We start from the raw sequence: 16,989 nt of genomic DNA on the forward strand, positions 1-16,989 counted from the left end.
CTCTGGGATAAATGTCCAAGAGTGCAATTGCTGATTAGTGTGTATTTAGTTTTATAAGAAACTGCCAAACTTTTCCAGAGTGGCTGTACTGTTTTACACTCCTATCAGAAATGTATGAGTGATCCAGGTTCTCTACATTCTTGCTAGCATTTGATATTATCATTTTTAAAAAAATCTAGTCACACTGATAGCTCACTGTGACAAAAATGTGCACTTTTTAATGGTTCATGATGTTAAATTTCTTTTCATGTGCTTTTTTGCCATCTGTATATCCTCTTCAATGAAAGCTAGTGTGTAGAAATATAATCTGATTTTTTACATTGACTTCTATCTATCATGATAACCTCACTTAATAGTTCCAGAAGGTTTTGTTGTAGACTTCTTGGAATTTTTTACATAGACAATTATGTGATTTATAAATAGGAGCAGTCGTTTCTTTCTTAATTTATATGCCTTTTATTTTATTTTATTTTATTTTGCCTTGTTGTTCTGATACTTCTAATAATGCATTGACTAGAGAGAGTCAAGAAAGGACATCCTTACCTTGTTCTCAATCTTGGGGGCAGAGCTTTCAGTCTTTCACCATCCAACCTGGTAATCCAGTGTTTTGTTTTGTTTTGTAAATGCTTTTTATAAAATGAAGGAAGCAGTCATATTTCCCTAGTTTTCTGAGAGTTTTTATAATTAGTGGGAATCAGAATGCTATTTTTTAAGTGGACTTTAAACACTTATCCCAGTGGCTCAGAAGGCTGAGGCAGGAGGATCGCACGTTCAAAGCTAGCCTCAGCAACAGCGAGACACTAAGCAACTCAGTGAGACCCTGTCTTTAAACGAAAAATACAAAATAGGGCTGGGGATGTGGCTCAGTAGTTGAGTGCTCCTGAGTTCAGTTCTCAGTACCAAAGGAGGGGAAAAAAAAATTATGTGAGAACCCAAAAGCTGGACACCAACCCCTGTGTAGTGGCTATTTTGCCTTCAAGGATCAGGTGTTGGCTGAACAGAGCGTATCATCCTGTCACACACTTGGCAGCACTTCATTAGGGTCAGTAAGTCACGCCTCAGCCTTCCTTTTCCTTCTCTTCCCTCTTTATTCCTTTGAAACTGGCACCAAGGAATCACCAAACTTTAAGATAGCTTCCAGGCTTCTCTATAGTTGACTTTGAGAGGATGCAAATTTAGGGATAACCAAGGGATAGGGATGATAGGCTAATATTAAATCTGTTTCAAATTTTGATGTAACACCTGAGGAGGCATTAAATAGATTACACTATTTCAACCACATGTGTGAGTCACCCCTGGTGACCTTAGCACGAGTTGATGTACTGTCCTCCCAAGAGGCTGTGTCTGTGGCTGAGCACCTCACTCTGGGCCTAGTTGCGGATATGTCTGCTTCAGGCAATTGGGTTGCACCATCTGTTCTGCAGCTGTCCCTTCAGATCTGTCCAGGGGATCCAGAAGGCCTGGTGGAATCTGCAGTCTGGAGCCCTCTACGTGGAGGTGGAACAGACTGTACTTCTGCAACTTCTTTGAGCTAAGGCCATCCTTGGGCCAAGAAAGAGGCCTCCCAGAGCCTTCAGAAACCAAGATGGGGGAACTGTTGGCATTATTCTGAAAGCTACTAGGAACTGTGCAACTCCTTTCTAGGCTGAGGCTCAGGGGGAGAGCAGCTTTGCTTTGGGCTTGCCAGTTGCTTTACCCAGTAGGATCTGAGGCATCAGGGCTCAGCAAGGCAGCCTGGGTATGAGTATCACCAGAAACAGGTTCTTATCCCCAAAGGCCACCTTACCATGGAAGAAACTCCAGACCAATATCAACAACCATATGCTTTCTTAGTAAATGTCTGTTATACTTTTTTTTAACAAATTGATGATAATTATCATAAAACAAAGAATTTAGAGCAGAAGATATTGCTCAGTCAATGCCAAAGCAACCAAATATGCACTTTGATCGTTTAGAGATTAATACAAAAAAGATTCGTGTGAAAACTCCCTGACATGAGACCTTTCCTTTAATATTCTATGTTCTACACATGCTTTTCCAGTTCTTCAAGTTCTTTAATTTTCTGTGCATTACAATTTTTCTTTTCTAAACACTTTTCTTTCTTTATGGCTAAATGTGTGCAGAGAAGCACTTTCTCTTCTCCCCAAGTTGTTCTTTTTTCTTTTAATCATGCCAACATTGTGCCCTGCCTCTGCATTGAAATCATATCACATGATGACCTTTGTTCTGGTGAAGGTTTCAGCACCTGCCTCTGTAGAAGAGAGCTGGCAGCTCACTATCTGTTGTGGTTTAAATATTAGGTGTCTCCCAAAAGCTCATGTGTGAGACAATGCAAGAAAGTTTAGAGGTGAAATAATTGGGTTAAGAGAGCCCTAACCTAGTCAATGCATTAATCTGCTAATAGGGATTAAGTAAGCAGTAACTATACAGGTAGGGTGTGGCTAGAGGAGGTGAGTCATTGAGGGCCCATTGGGGGTTTGTATTTTGTCCATGGTGAGGGGAGTCTCTCTCTCTCTGCTCCCGGTGTGATGTCCTGAGCTGCCTTCCTCTGCCACACTGTTCTGTCATGATGTTCTGCCTCACTTTGGGCCCTAAGGAGTGGAGTCAGCCATCTATGGACTGAGACCTCTGAAACTGTGAGCCCCCAAATAAACTTTTCCTCCTCTAAAATTGTTCTCAGGTATTTTGGTCACGGAAGTGAAAAGGCTGACTAAAAACAGTATCTTATGAAGCCATGAGATTCTCATGACAAACTAAGTTTTTTCTTTTTGTTTTAGACGAAAGCTCTAATGGACAAACTTCAGAAGACGGTTTCATCTGAAGGAAGATTTAAAAATCTCAGAGAAACCCTTAAAAAGTATGTCTATCTTAAGTCATTCACAATTTATAAATATGTTTACCTAATTTCTAAAAGTTTATGAGTGGTGACCCACCTCCTTCATTGCTGGAAGAGAAAAGCAAACAGAAAATGACTTCCATTGTCTTTAGTATTTTGGATTTTTCCTTTTCACTTGGAACACTGTGAATATAGTGAGGATCTTACAGATGTACTCATGGTATGCAGATTGTTCCAAGTAAGAAGAAAATGTTACTGTAAAAAGTTTCTTGAGTCAGTATTTTCTAATCTAAGTACAACGATTTCCTGTGATTTTTTTAAAATTTAAATATTCCAGCACATGTGATTATTGTTATTTATTTTTGGCCCTTTATTTCTGGATCTCTCTCTCTCTCTCTCTCTCTCTCTCTCTCTCTCTCTCTCTCTCTCTCTCTCTCTCTCCACACACATACACACACACATACACACACACACACACCATAGAATATATTCTCTTGCAACTAGTTTTCTCAAGTTGTAGCACATGAACTTGACTCACTCTGGAAAAACATTAGTCTTGTGATGGTATGAGTGAAAGAAAGCGTAATAGTGATAACAACAACAATAGTAACAGCAACAATAATAGGATAAGAATTATTTACTGGATGTTTACTGAAAGACAGGCTCCATGCTGAGTACTTGACACATCTTTTTTAAAAAATATTTTTTAGCTATAGATAGTCACAATATATTTTATTTATTTCATTTTTATGTGGTGCTGAGGGTTGAACCCAGTGCCTCACACATACTAAGCAAGTGCTCTACCACTGAGCTACAGCCCCAGCCCCTTGATGCATCTTATTTAAATCTCACAACAAATTTAAGAGGTAAGCTTTTCTGTCTTCATCTTACAGATGAGGGCACTACAGTTCAGAGAGTTTGCCCACTGTCACTGAGTAACTGGTCAGCTAGGATCAAAGCCCAGTTCTTCACCAAAAGTCCGTATTCTTAGCCTCAGACCTCTTCCAGGAGACCAAGTATTCCACTCCCCACCAAAAACAAAACAGGTGACTCCCTTTAGTGAGTAACTATACTGTTGGTTAAGTCTCTACCTTCTAAAATATTGAAGTACTAACTTAAACAGAGAACAAGTTTACTATAGTGTGAGACTTTGATCACAATGATTTTCTTTGTGGTGTTCATCCACTAGGAAGGTGAGAGCAAAGGGGTTTGTTTTCCCACATGCTTCTGCCCCTCCAAGAAGTATGGACAACTTACAAGTACTGCAAACAGTTCCTGCTAGCAAACATCTTATATTTGTCCCTAAGTCATCCTGTTGTTGGGATATGCCATTGTCTCACATTTGTAAAGCATGGGCTGTAATTTTGTATTGTATTCTATTGTGAAATTTGTTTAAAATGTGCGTATCATGAGTGTGCATCTGACAATGCAATAAAAAGTCTTTGTTCTTCAGGATGGAAGCAGCTTATTTGCTTCCTGTTTAAATTGGGGAGGGAAATGGATATTCATGCAAATGAGTGTGAGAACAAATACTTCTTGGTCTTGCAGTTGTAACCCCCCAGCAGTTCCTTACCTTGGAATGTACTTGACAGACTTGGCATTTATTGAAGAAGGAACACCCAACTTTACCGAAGAAGGCCTTGTCAATTTTTCCAAAATGAGAATGGTAGGTGACAATTTCATAACTGGCTTGTGTTTATGACTCTAGTGGCTTACAGAGTAGAAGCTTTGTAACAAAGTCAATGTTTGCTTTTTAATCTCAAGGGAGAAGAGGTGGGGAGACTAGGACTAATATTTGCTGTTGGCTAATTGAGATTTTTAGCCAACAGCAAATATCTGCTATCTGGGTCAAGGGGATGAGGAATACAATTTCAAGGATGACTTTATAAGACTGACCCATGGTAGGCAGATGCTGAAGGCTTCTTGTTAGACAATCAGATTCTGAGCACCAAGTTAGAAGCAAGGAGCCCATGGGCAGTAGTATCCAACATGTCCCTCTCCCAAACTTGTGGCCACCTGGTGCCAGCTGCTCCTCCAGTTTTGGATTCAGTATCTTCTTGCTGTTGGAATCTCATACAGTTCCTAGGATAAGAAAATCCCACGCATAGAAAATCATCAAATGGGCTTTACCTACTGGAGGAAGGGCCCTTGGGAAGAAGCCCCAGAAGAGTGCTTTGTGCTGCAGGGAAATAACTTTGTTCTGCTTCTGTTACTGTTGCTGTTTTTCTCTCCTCCTGTTAGATATCACACATTATCCGAGAGATACGACAGTTCCAGCAGACTGCCTACCGAATAGACCATCAACCAAAGGTAAAACACTGCCGTTGTGAGGGAATTAAGAAAGAAAAAAAGTGGCAATTAATGAATTAGAAAACAACGATAGAGTTGATCAGTTATACCAAGACTGACTCATGGAAAGGACCAATAAACTAGAAAATCTTCAATAAGCCTGAAAGAAAAAATAAATAAATAAAGGAAGGCACAAAGAACATCAGCTCTCATCAAAGTTCTGTTGATTTTTACATCCTGTATTTCATGTGAATCTTCCCCTCTTCTTCTATTTCTCACACCAAACATTCTACTTGTGTGTGTGTGTGTGTGTGTGTGAGTATGTGTGTGTGTGTGTGTGTGTGTATGTGTGCGCGACTGGGGATCAAACCAGGGCCTCACATACTAAACAAGTGCTATACCTCTGAGCTACATCCCTAGCCCTCCAAGCACTCTAGAATGCAAAATCTGTATTGCAAATTACAGCTCTCTGAAATACAAAGTGGCTTATGCCCCCTGCCCCACACAAAACATTTCATTGTTTTCCCATTACTCTTAGGATTGGAAAAAAAAAAAAAAAAGGAAAATTCCTAACATTACTAAGAAGTCTTGCTTTACATGGCCCTGGCTTTTCTTGATTCTTTTCGCATGACACACCCACTTCTCTCTCCATTTCAACCACAACTGTTCTTTTTCTTTTTTTTTGAAAGATTATCTTTAGGGGCTGCAGTTGTAGCTCAGTGATAGAGCACTTGCCTAGCCTTCATGAGGCACTGAGTTTGATCCTCAGCACCACTTAAAAATAAATAAATAAAATAAAGGTATTGTGTCCATCTACAAATTTCAAAAAAGGCTCTTTTTCAAGAGAGTTTTAGCTATCTGATATCCCAATTGAGAAAGTAATACAAAAATTTCTACCTACCTCACCAGTCATAATTCTCTATCATTAACATCTTAACATTAATATCATTAATATAGTACATTTGTTAGAATTGATGAACCAATATTGATACATGATTATTAACTGAAGATCATAGTTTATTCAGATTCCTTTACTTTTTAAAATATTTTTATTAGGGCTTTATAATTATACATTATAGTGTGGTTCATTTTGACATATTCATACATGCACGTAATATAATTTGCTTCATTTTAATGCCACGGTACTTAATTTTTTTCCCTCCACCTTTTTCTCTGGCTCCCCTTCTTTTAACCTAGTGGTCTTCCTTCTATTCTATTTTATTTATTTATTGTTTTTTTAATTGGTGCTTTATAAATGTGGGATTCACTGAGGTACATACATACATGTGCAGAGCATAATTTGGTCTGTTTCTTTCCACAGTTCCTTTCTTTTCCTGGTCCTACTCTCGCCCCCTCTATCCACTTCCTCTACTCCACTGATCGTCCTTCTATTTTCTTGATATCCACCTCTTTTTTCTTTTAATTTCTTATTTTCTCTATATATTCTACATATGATAAAAAACGTTTGACTTTTGACTTTCTGTGTCTGTCTCATTTCAGTTAGCATAGTAGTTTCTAGTTCAATCCATTTACCAGCAAATAACATAATTTCATTCTTCTTTATGACCAAGTACACTCTATTGGGTATATACCACATTTTCTTTATCCATTCATCTGTTGAAGGGCACCTGGGTTGGTTTCATAACTTGGCTATTGTGAAATGTGCTGCTATGAACATTGATGTGGCTGTGTCACTGTAGTAGGCTGATTTTAGTTCTTTTGGACAAATATCAAGGAGTGGGATAGCTGGGTCATATGGTGATTCCATTGCCAGTCTTTTGAGGATAGAATTCCCTTACTTTTTACCTAATGTAATTTCTCTGTTTCAGGATTCATTCATATTGCATTTCATTTAGGAACCCCTATCAGTGTGGGATTATTTTTCCTTTTCTTTTTTGAGGTCTTAATAATTTGCTGCTACTGTAAGATACTCCAGGCTGATCTTATGTATTTCTCGCCCCAATGCTAGAATCAGTTATTTCTCCTGAAACTCTAACTCCTTGTATTGAAGAATGATAGTAGGAACCATATGGACTCTTGGTGCGCATACTTCAGAGGTTCATTTCTCTTAGGCGCTCCGAGCTGACAGAACACAGAAATGTATGTGTGTTTTCTAACCCATGTCTGTCCACACATAAATACTTCCATGTGTAACCAAATGTATTTGTTTTAAGATACACCCAACTTCATACTGAAGATTCCAATTCTACATATGAATCATCCTAGCCCTACCCTATGTTTGCATATCTTTAAATGTCCATTCCAACAGTGAGAAACAGACTCTTTAATAGGCCCCTAAGTTTTGCTTTATATGTGTTTGCTAAAGGGCTTTCCATATCTCTGTCTGGGGTGCCCTTCCTTCTGCATTGCACACTTAACTTGTTCACAAATTAACTCTCATTTTCTCAGGCGCTCCTCACTTTTCAGCTTTTATTGCACTAGGTACCTCTACTTTCCAGCACTTACTTCTGGAGTTGCCATTTTTACCTGTATTTGTTTGCTTATGTGTATATGTGTAACATCCATGAGGGTCAGAGCCATGCCTCTTGTGTTTAGTTTTGTATCCCCCCAGCATCTTGCACAGTGCCTGCCCAGTAGTAGATAATAAATGCCTCTTGAATTAAACCAAGTCAGGATGAAAAACAAGGTTGTCATTGTCACTGTTCCTGTTCAGTTTTGAGCTGAAAAAAATAGCCAAGCCAATGAAGCAATAAAAAGTAGTAAAAGGTATAAAAAATTTGAAAGTAAAAATTAAATGTTATAATTCACAGATGATTTAATCAGCTCCCTAAAAAATCCAGGAAAAATCTGATTAAAGAAGCATAGCAACCTAACATGAAAGCCAACAATTTTCAACACAGGATGAAATATAATATAAAACTCTCATTAAAAAAAAAGAAACAAATCTATTATGCTTAGGATTATGTGGAACAAGAAGTGTATAAGACCTTTATGAACTGAAGTACATGAAGGAGATACTGATTATATAGCTAAATCAAGTTTATGAATCAGAAGACTTGCTATTATTTAAATGTTCTCAATTTAATCTGTAAATTCATTGAAATCTTAATATAAATTCAATATGGCTTTTCATGGAACTTGACCAACTTATTCTGAAATTCATAAGGGACCTTAAGTAGAAAAAAAAAAGATGATAACTTTGTGAAAAGTAAGAACAGGAAGTGAGAATTTTTTCTTCCAAATACAAATGTATATTCTAAAGATAGAGTAAATAAAACAGGATGATATTCCCATAAGAATAAAAATTTAATGGACTGAAGTCCAGACACAGATTTTATCAATATGAAAATCTAATATGGGATAAAGAAGAAACTTACCAAAAGTTCCAGAAAGAAACTGATCATTTAGTAAGTGGAATAGGAATTTGAACTCTGCATCTTATACCGTTTGCAAAATTAGATTTCAGATGAGTTTTTTACTTAGATATAAAAAGAAATATTCAAATAAAAAACAGTGTGCAACATTTATGCCCTTTAGATTTGAAAGACCATTCTTTACAGAATGCAAAAGCTTTAAAAGACAAGCTTGATAAAGTTTACTACATGAAATTTACTGTATGAAAACATCATTCCGTATGACAATGGATGACAATGGACAGTTACTTACAAAGTCAAAATGCCAGCAGTGGACTAGGAGATAATATTTTCAACATATAAAACAAAACAAAAGTATTTGTATAAATATATAAGAAAAACATAAACAATGTAGTAGAAAAATTGAGAACTCTGAGCATTTCATTCACAGAAGAAACAAAAACGGTCAATGAAGATTTGAAAAATGCTCAACTTCACCAATAAAATTTGCAAATTATAATATCATTCTCACCTGCCAGATTAGGAAAAATTCAATAGATTGATAATATAAACAGTAGTCAGGATATGGGAAAACAGGTAGGATTAGTAACTTTGAAAGTCATATTACATCATCCTTTAAAATTAAAACTTGTACACCGAGCAGCTGGAACTTTTATATGCATTGCTGGTGAGAGTAAGATCACCCACCCATTTTGGAAAACTGCCATTGGAGTTTTCTTAGAATGTTAAGTATGTATTATGACTCAACCATTTCTCTCCAAGGGAGAAATGAAGATATGCCCATTAAAAAAAAAACTCATGTAAAATGTCCATAACAGTCCCAGTGTCCATCAACAGATAAATGGGTAAGTGAACTGTGGTATATTTCTACAATGGCACACTGCTCACCAATCAGTAATATTTACGGATACATACCACAACATGCATGAATCTCAAATCTTAACACTCAAGTGAAGTAAGCCAGACAGAAATGAGCTTATGCTGTATGTCCATTTATATGAAGTTCCTGGGAAGACAAATTAATGTGTGATAGGAATCAGAGCAGCAGCTGCTTCTGGAGCAGATTGGGAAGTGCATGGAGGAGCTTCTGTGTATGTATGTATGTAACTTACATGGGTGCATACAACTGTCAAAACTGATCAAACTTTTCATATCACTTACGTATATCTCAATAAAAATAAGAAAATATTTTCACGGAGAACACCCTATCCCTCTAAATCTTTATTTCTAGTGTCATTTCCTTTCATTTCATTGCTGGTGCCTACCCAAGCAAAGTGTTCCTATATGAGCATCAGGAAGCTTGCTAATAAGGATTTTCCTGTAACTGTGTAATGGTGAAATATAGACAGCAACTCAATGTCTACCGATATAGAGCATTAAAGAAACTTTAGTATATTGCACTATCAATACTGCACCACAGTTAGAGCTCTCTATATTGACATGGGAGCACTCCATAAGTTACAATTAAGAGAGGAAAGCAGAATACAATGTAGGTCATAATGTCATCTATGAGAACAAGGGAAATGGTTTCTGTAAGTGAGTGTAATATCTGTAAAAATACAGTAACACGTCTGGGAGACAATACATGCCAAATGGTAACAGTGGTGCCTCTTGGGGAAGCTACCTGGGACAGAGGTGGGAAATGACTAGACATGTTTGATTAAAATAAAAGCGAATATATTCACAACATTTTTTAGTAATACAAAAATTTTAAATGTTTAAGAGAAAATGCTGAATGTGTCAGATTCCATTCAGAAAGGTCTTTACTGGTGTTCTGAAAGAAATGCAAGCTGCAATGTCTTTTTTTTTTTCAGGTCACACAGTACTTGCTTGACAAAGCCCTCATCATAGATGAAGATACGCTTTATGAGCTGTCACTAAAAATTGAACCTCGACTCCCTGCTTGAAGATCTGGCCTTGCCCCGAGACCTCGGCGTTTCCATGGAAAGGGAACAGTCAGAACTGTGCATGCCATGCCTCACACGGTGCAGCAGGGACTGGGGAAAGGTGAAGCCAGTCTCCTGTCTCCACTGAAGAAGATGGAACTGGACTGAGCCAACCCCAGCTGTGTGGGTCAAAGTCAGCTGCTTCAGCCCTGGGTGGGAAGATGAAAAGACTGATACTGTAAAGCTGATGGTGCATTTTATGTAAGGGAATGTAAGATGGGAGAGGCTTGTAGCCACTTTCATGAAGCTGGTAAGAAGGTAAATTTCCCTCTGCCCCATGTTCTGTTAGAACTTGGGGACAAGGGCCTGCAGAAAAGACCTGTGATGTTTCTCTGGCACTTCACTGGCCTGGGCACAACTGCCAATCTTTTCCTAGGATTTAACTGCTTCCATGACACTTCTTTCCATTACAAGCTTCACAGGAAAGCCGAAGCCTCCTCTCTAGGGCCAACACATCAGCAGTGCCAGTCTACAGCATGTGCATGGTTCTCAGTGCATTATAAATATTTATATTTGAGGAATGGTATGTTCTGAAACTGCCTTTTCAGTCTTTAGGCAACAGGACAGGAAAAAAAAAAAGATAAAACTCAAGTGGATTTGTTGGTAACATTTCCTTAATTAAAAACATTAGGCTGTGCCCCAGAGGATTTCAGTCTGTGGCCATCTTGGGGTGAGGGTGGGGGCTTCTTCCTGAGATTGGTGGTCCCAAGAAGCTACCCCCTTGGAGAGGCAGCTGCAGAATTTGCAGAAAGGTGCATGCCACCTCACCGACAAAACTGTGGAACAAGATCAAAGGCCACCAAGTGCTATGGGGAATAATGGGTTTCATTGATAAGTGAAAATATATACCTAAAAACCATCTTTGTACCTCGTTTGCTTGTTTCCTTTTTTCTGATAGTATGATAGGAATCTTCTGATTTACACAAACCTTTTTTTTTTTTAAAGGCTCACTATGAGCATGGATTGTATTTTTTAAAAACTGTTTTGTGGGATTTTCTTTTGAAAACCCACACTTCCATGTGCTGTTGGTAGACAGTCCTTCTCCACCCCAGCCATCTTTGTTTAAAAATGATTTTGAGATCTTTCTGAGTGAGAATTCTGTAACTGTATGGGAAATGGGCCCAATCACCCAAAAGCTCTCACAGCAGAAAGCCAATTTCAGAGGTTAATCCTGCTGCCCATGGCTGGGAAAGTGGCCTCAGTTTTATAGAGATTGTCAGTTGTAGAGGAAACAGGGCTATTTTATCGTTTACCTCCCTCTTCTCTTCTCAGGGAGACTACTGCTTTAAAAGAAGAAAAAAGAAAACACGACAGAGTTATTATTACCTGAGCCTGTTGTACCTGACATTTGCTCTTGAAAGCATGAAGCTTATTGATGCTAACAATGAAAAATTGATCTCTCTGGCTGTTTTCCCTCTTCTTTGCACTTTAATTTTTTGGTAGAGCTAATTTCCGTTAGCTCTTAAGACCCCATGAAAGAGCTGGCATTGATAACGTATCATAGAAGTAAAGAAGGTACTTTTTTTTTTTTTTTGCACAGTAAGGGCCATCTCTGTACATACTACATAGTGAAATATCAAATAAGGAAAAGAAAGTATTTATAATATATGAAAACCATTCCAAAAATATTTTCTGTAGCTCATATTAGCCAACAGTGTAGCATTAGGCCCAAGGAGGGTTCATTATGGATGCTTTACTTTTCTTTTTTCTTTTTTAAAAAATTGCTTGTTTGTTCTCTTTAGTTTCAGACAAGAGATTGACTGCATCTTGATGCATGATGAGAAGCATGGCTGTTGGATTCTAACCATGCACACCTTGTGATTTATTTCTCAGTGTTCAGAAACCGAGGGTTTGAAAAAATATGTGTTAGTTGCATCAAACACCTCATGTTCTTGCAAAAGAAAAGCTAGGCAAAGGTTAGCTTTCTTGATTCAAAAAGAAAAAAAATGTTGGAAGGTGAACAAAAACCAGGACAAATTCATGAGAGGACCACGCACATACCCGGTACCTAGCTTCAGGCAAAGCACCACATGGAAAAGTCAATGAGTTGTACCCTGCCCTGGAGTCCCACGGCCTTCTGAAGGGGAAGGGATGCCTCCATGTGCACTTTCCTTGGAAATTTGAACCCTGTTTCTCTGACCCAGCTGTTCCAGAGGCACTGCCATTTTTATTTAAAAAAAAAAAAATGAGAGGAGTTTCCAATGCTCCTCCTCTTTTGCAATGCAGCTTTTCCTCACAGTGACAAAACTTTTGAGCCTAATTTCTATAGCATGTTGGAAGTGCCTCCCAGTGGTCAGACATGACTTTTAGCATTTTATTGAGTTCAATGCTGACCTTTAGTGTTATCTTGAGTCACATGGCCCTCCTGTTTCATTTCCTACAGCTAGAGAGAGAGAACTCCACCTCCAAGAGAGTTCCCTTTGACAAGCTGCACTATTTGTGGGTCAGCTAAGATAGAAACACATGTTTAAAATAAGAATCAACAACACAACAACAACAACAACAAAAATCCTCAATTTGGTCACACTTGAAATTCTCCAGAGCAATTTATGTCATCTCTTCTGACTGTTGAAGTCTTGATCCTCCTCTCCTCCCAAGCTTTGTGTGTATTGTGGCACACAGCACATGCTTGCGAGGCTCAGTCCCCCTATATTCTATTCCGGGAGACCGGTTCTAGGAGTAGGAGGTCAGCCTCTATGAGCCAAGTAACAAACATGTATACTACAAACTTAACCCAGAAACTCAGAAGTAAAATCCAATTTCATGCTTTCAAATGAATACTCACATTTTATGCTGTCAATAGAGTCATCTTGAGGTTTTTAGGGGATGCCTTTGGTTATTAACTAAGACATGCAGTTTTGCCACAGGGAGAAAGAAGTCTTTTACCTAAGCTGATATACTTTCTGACAGAGTCAGGCATGAAATAGAACATTGTCACTTTTCCTTAGTGTTTCTGTGAAGGAATTTAAAGAGGAAATTTTAAACTGCTCTTGCAGTATTTTCAAGCTGCTCTCACAATATCTCCATTGCTGGCAAATTTCAGAGGACCTTAGGGCACTGCTTATAGACAAGTGAAACTCATGGCTACTGGATAATTTGGAAAAGAAAATCCATTATGTGCCTATTTGGAAGGTGTGGTGAATCAGCAGCTCTTCTCTCACATTGTGAGACAAGACCTTGGGCCAGCAAGGAGTTGTCAGCTTTTAAGTTCTTAACTAAAAGAAGTAATGCAGTAAAGAAGTTATTCCTAATAAAGTTAACTTTTATTTGTAAGCAAAGGATTTCCTTACTTTTCAAAGTTTCATTTTATTCCCTCTGAAAAAGAATCTCTCTCTTTATTTTGAACTCAAGAACAAGTTTTTTTAAAACCTGCAAAAAACTTTACACTGGGTGTGGTGACATACATCTGTATTTCCTGCTACTCAGGAAGCTGAGGATGGAGGTCTACAAGTTTGAGCCCAGTGTAGGTAACTTAGTGAGATCCTGTCTCAAAATAAAAAGGGCTAGGGATGTGGCTCTGTTGGTGATCACTTGCTTTGCATGAGTAAAACCCTGGGCTCAATCTCCAGTACTGAAAAAATAAAATAAATAAATACAAGAAAAAGATAATCTCTTGTTTATGGCCAGATTACATGTCCACTGGCAGAAGGAATCAGTAAACGAGATTCATTTTTATTTATGTAAGAAATTTTGTAAGTTTAAATATTGACTTGTTTACAGACACCACTGTATGATTCCTGGTAATAAATCTAATCAAAATGTCAGTTCTCAGTGCCCACTGGTGACTTAAAATTAAGAAGGGCAGAGTAAAAGTGGGACACAGTCTTCTTGTACTAGGTGTAAACACTTGAATGATTTCAAAAATTATTCATCTCAGGTGCCACACAGCATGACATCGACATTAGGATTGATTGTACTGATCTAATCTGCTCGAGAAAAATGATAGTTCTACTTAATGATGTTGAACCACTGTCTTTCACACAATCCATTTCAACTTTCATTAGAAAGCCGGTTGTGAAAGGGCACTGGATGAGGCATCCCTGCCCTGAGTCCTAGCCCAAATCTGCATCCACTAGCTGGAAAACCTTAGGCCAGTGTTTACACCTCTCTGAGCCTCAGTTTCCTCATTTGTAAAATGGGGTTTATCGTGATTTCTGTGCTGTCTACCTCACAGGGCTGTCATGAGGACAAAATGGCTTAGAATGTAAACTGTAAAGTGCTTTCCAAATGTGAGGTAACCTGATTACCATCCTCAGCTCTCTTTTGCAGAGAAATTAAATGTATTTCTTTATTATTTGTGTGTGTGTGTGTGTGTGTGCGTGTGATGGAGAAACACGTCAGTTGGAGAAGCATATTGTGTCTGCTGATATTTGTGATTCCGACAGAGGAGTTTGTGCTGTGGCCTAACATTTGCCAAGTGAGGTGTAAGTTATGCCTATATGCAAATTAAACTGCGCCTTTCTTGAATACTTGGAAATCTCATCAGTTTTTTTATTCTTGCCCTATTTTTCTACATTGTCTCCTTGATAACAATGAGCTTTTTCAGTTATTCTTTTAAAGTTCAGGGTGGAAAACAGATTAGAAAAAGCACATGTTGCTGACACCAAAGTATCATAGAACGGGGGACTTCAGAAAAAATGGAGATCATTTAGTCCCACTCACTTTCTAGTCTTTCACTGGTCTTGTGAGATCCACAGCACATGCTTGACTACTGCCCAGAACACCTCAGCTCATCCAGGGCAGCTCCATGCTCCTGACAGGTTGCGGAGACAAAGAAGCTGCAGCAGTGGAATCCTGGCTCAGCCATTACTAGTTCTGACCTTGATGGGCTCCTGAGCTGTCTGAAGTTGTCCTTATCCATAAAACAAGACTCATGTCTATTCCTACAATTACTGCAATGGTTACATGGAGTGATATATATATATATATATATATATATATATATATATATACATATATATATATATTCATAATATTATATTATTAATATATACACATATGTCTACTATCATTTCTGTCAAGTAGATGAAGTTGTCCTCATATTTAGAGCTGAAGGAACCAGGATGCAGTTGTTGAGCACAAAAGGGAACTGAGCAGAGGGATCCCTGCTGCCAAATTAACTTCTTTCTAATTCTGGCTGATGGGGTTGCAGGGAACTGGGTTCCCTTCATCCTATTACTCGGCCAAACCACAGGCCTGCATGGTCAGATCTGAGTTTTACTCTATGCACACTCCAGCTTGATTCCGGAATAGAAAAGAGAATAAGCCCAGGACAGGAGATTTCTTTTAAAGCAAGGGATATGGTAAAAGCCAGCCACTGGTTACACTGGACACTAGAGCCATGGAGCTTTGAAGGGAGTGGGCAGTGATAAGAAAGGAAGAAAGGGCATGTCATGGGGCTTGTGGTTGAAGGATTTTCAGATATTTTGGAATTTCTGCTGTGAGTCTAGGTGCCACTCCCTCCTAATAACCTTGAAAGTGACCAGGCCCCGACTGAAGGAAGGCAGCCTCTTTTTCCAACAACATCTCAGCTTCTACCTTGACCCATTCATGTGTAAACTCAGTATAAAATATAAGCAGTTGAGGTAAGAGATGTGGAGGAGGCCCTAAATGTCCATTAGTAAAGAATTATAGGAAAAAGAAAAAGAGAGATTTTCACCATAACTACCATTCTTAAAAATTTGCACATCTGTGCCCTTCAAGAGCCTCACAGTTTTCTGGATCTCAGAGCTGGGCTATTACAGGGTTACTGGAACTGTTTTTGAAATAAGTGTGTGCACAAAAGAGGTATTTTGAGAAGAACTAAGAACTCACTGTCCCCCCCGCAACCCTACCAGCCAGCATAGCCCAGTCTCTGGAGCATCTCTTGAGCCCCACAGTCCTCCAGCTCACTGCCTGTGCCCCCCAGGGAAAGCTTACAAAATATGCACACTGGAACCCTGACTCTGCAGGATCATGAAATCTGCTTGGTTAATCCCAATCTGTGATTATTTTCATGAAGTAACATAGAAGAACCTAGAAAATACATGAGTATATATCACTTGAAAGGGTATCACTCTGTTAGGACACAGTGATGACATATGTGTACTAACTGAGGAAACCAATATACAAAAAAGTGCTCGAATTCCAGATTTCAACATGAGGGATTTTTACACGTGGGTCCATTCATATAACCCCCTCAAGTCAAGAAACTTTCCAGACCATGGAAGACCTCCTTATGTGCTCTCCTGATCAGTATCTTGTGTGGTGTTTACATTTTTGCCATGGTCATATTGAAAAGAATTGAAACTCTAACAGAGCCTTGTTAGGAATGATTCCTGAGTCTCCATTCCCCAGCTCCATAATCCCCTCTGAGGCTGGCTGAGCCCTAAGAAGGGAGAGAGAGGAATCAGCTGGCGATGTTCACGTGGTCACAGAAACTAGGTACGTGACTGTCACCAGAGGCCTAGGCAGGCTCCCTTGAAATGGCAGGGCTGCTGTCCAAAATCTTGGTGGGTCATTGCTATTTACAGGCAACCTTTCTGGTTCATGGTGGATGTCCCAAGGAGGGCTATTTTTAAGCAGGGATATGGCCTGCAGGGCC

General features: G+C 38.8%; 1 protein-coding gene across 3 annotated transcripts in view; it reads left to right on the forward strand.

The window, feature by feature from the left end:
* Window positions 1–11,265, forward strand: part of Rasgrf2 (Ras protein specific guanine nucleotide releasing factor 2) — a 231,996-nt gene extending 220,731 nt beyond the window's left edge. For all 3 annotated transcript variants that reach the window (XM_058574375.1, XM_046427896.2, XM_046427885.2), the window contains 4 exons: window positions 2,778–2,857; window positions 4,385–4,502; window positions 5,078–5,146; window positions 10,275–11,265. In XM_058574375.1, coding sequence (XP_058430358.1) covers window positions 2,778–2,857; window positions 4,385–4,502; window positions 5,078–5,146; window positions 10,275–10,367 — 360 coding nt within the window. In that variant the 3' untranslated portion in view covers window positions 10,368–11,265. The remainder of the gene's footprint in view (window positions 1–2,777; window positions 2,858–4,384; window positions 4,503–5,077; window positions 5,147–10,274) is intronic.
* Window positions 11,266–16,989: the final 5,724 nt, after the last annotated feature.

Source organism: Marmota monax, unplaced genomic scaffold (assembly GCF_021218885.2).
Source record: "Marmota monax isolate L192 unplaced genomic scaffold, Marmota_monax_Labrador192_F-V1.1 WCK01_AAM20220418_F8-fsc00018, whole genome shotgun sequence".
Lineage (NCBI taxonomy): Eukaryota > Metazoa > Chordata > Mammalia > Rodentia > Sciuridae > Marmota > Marmota monax.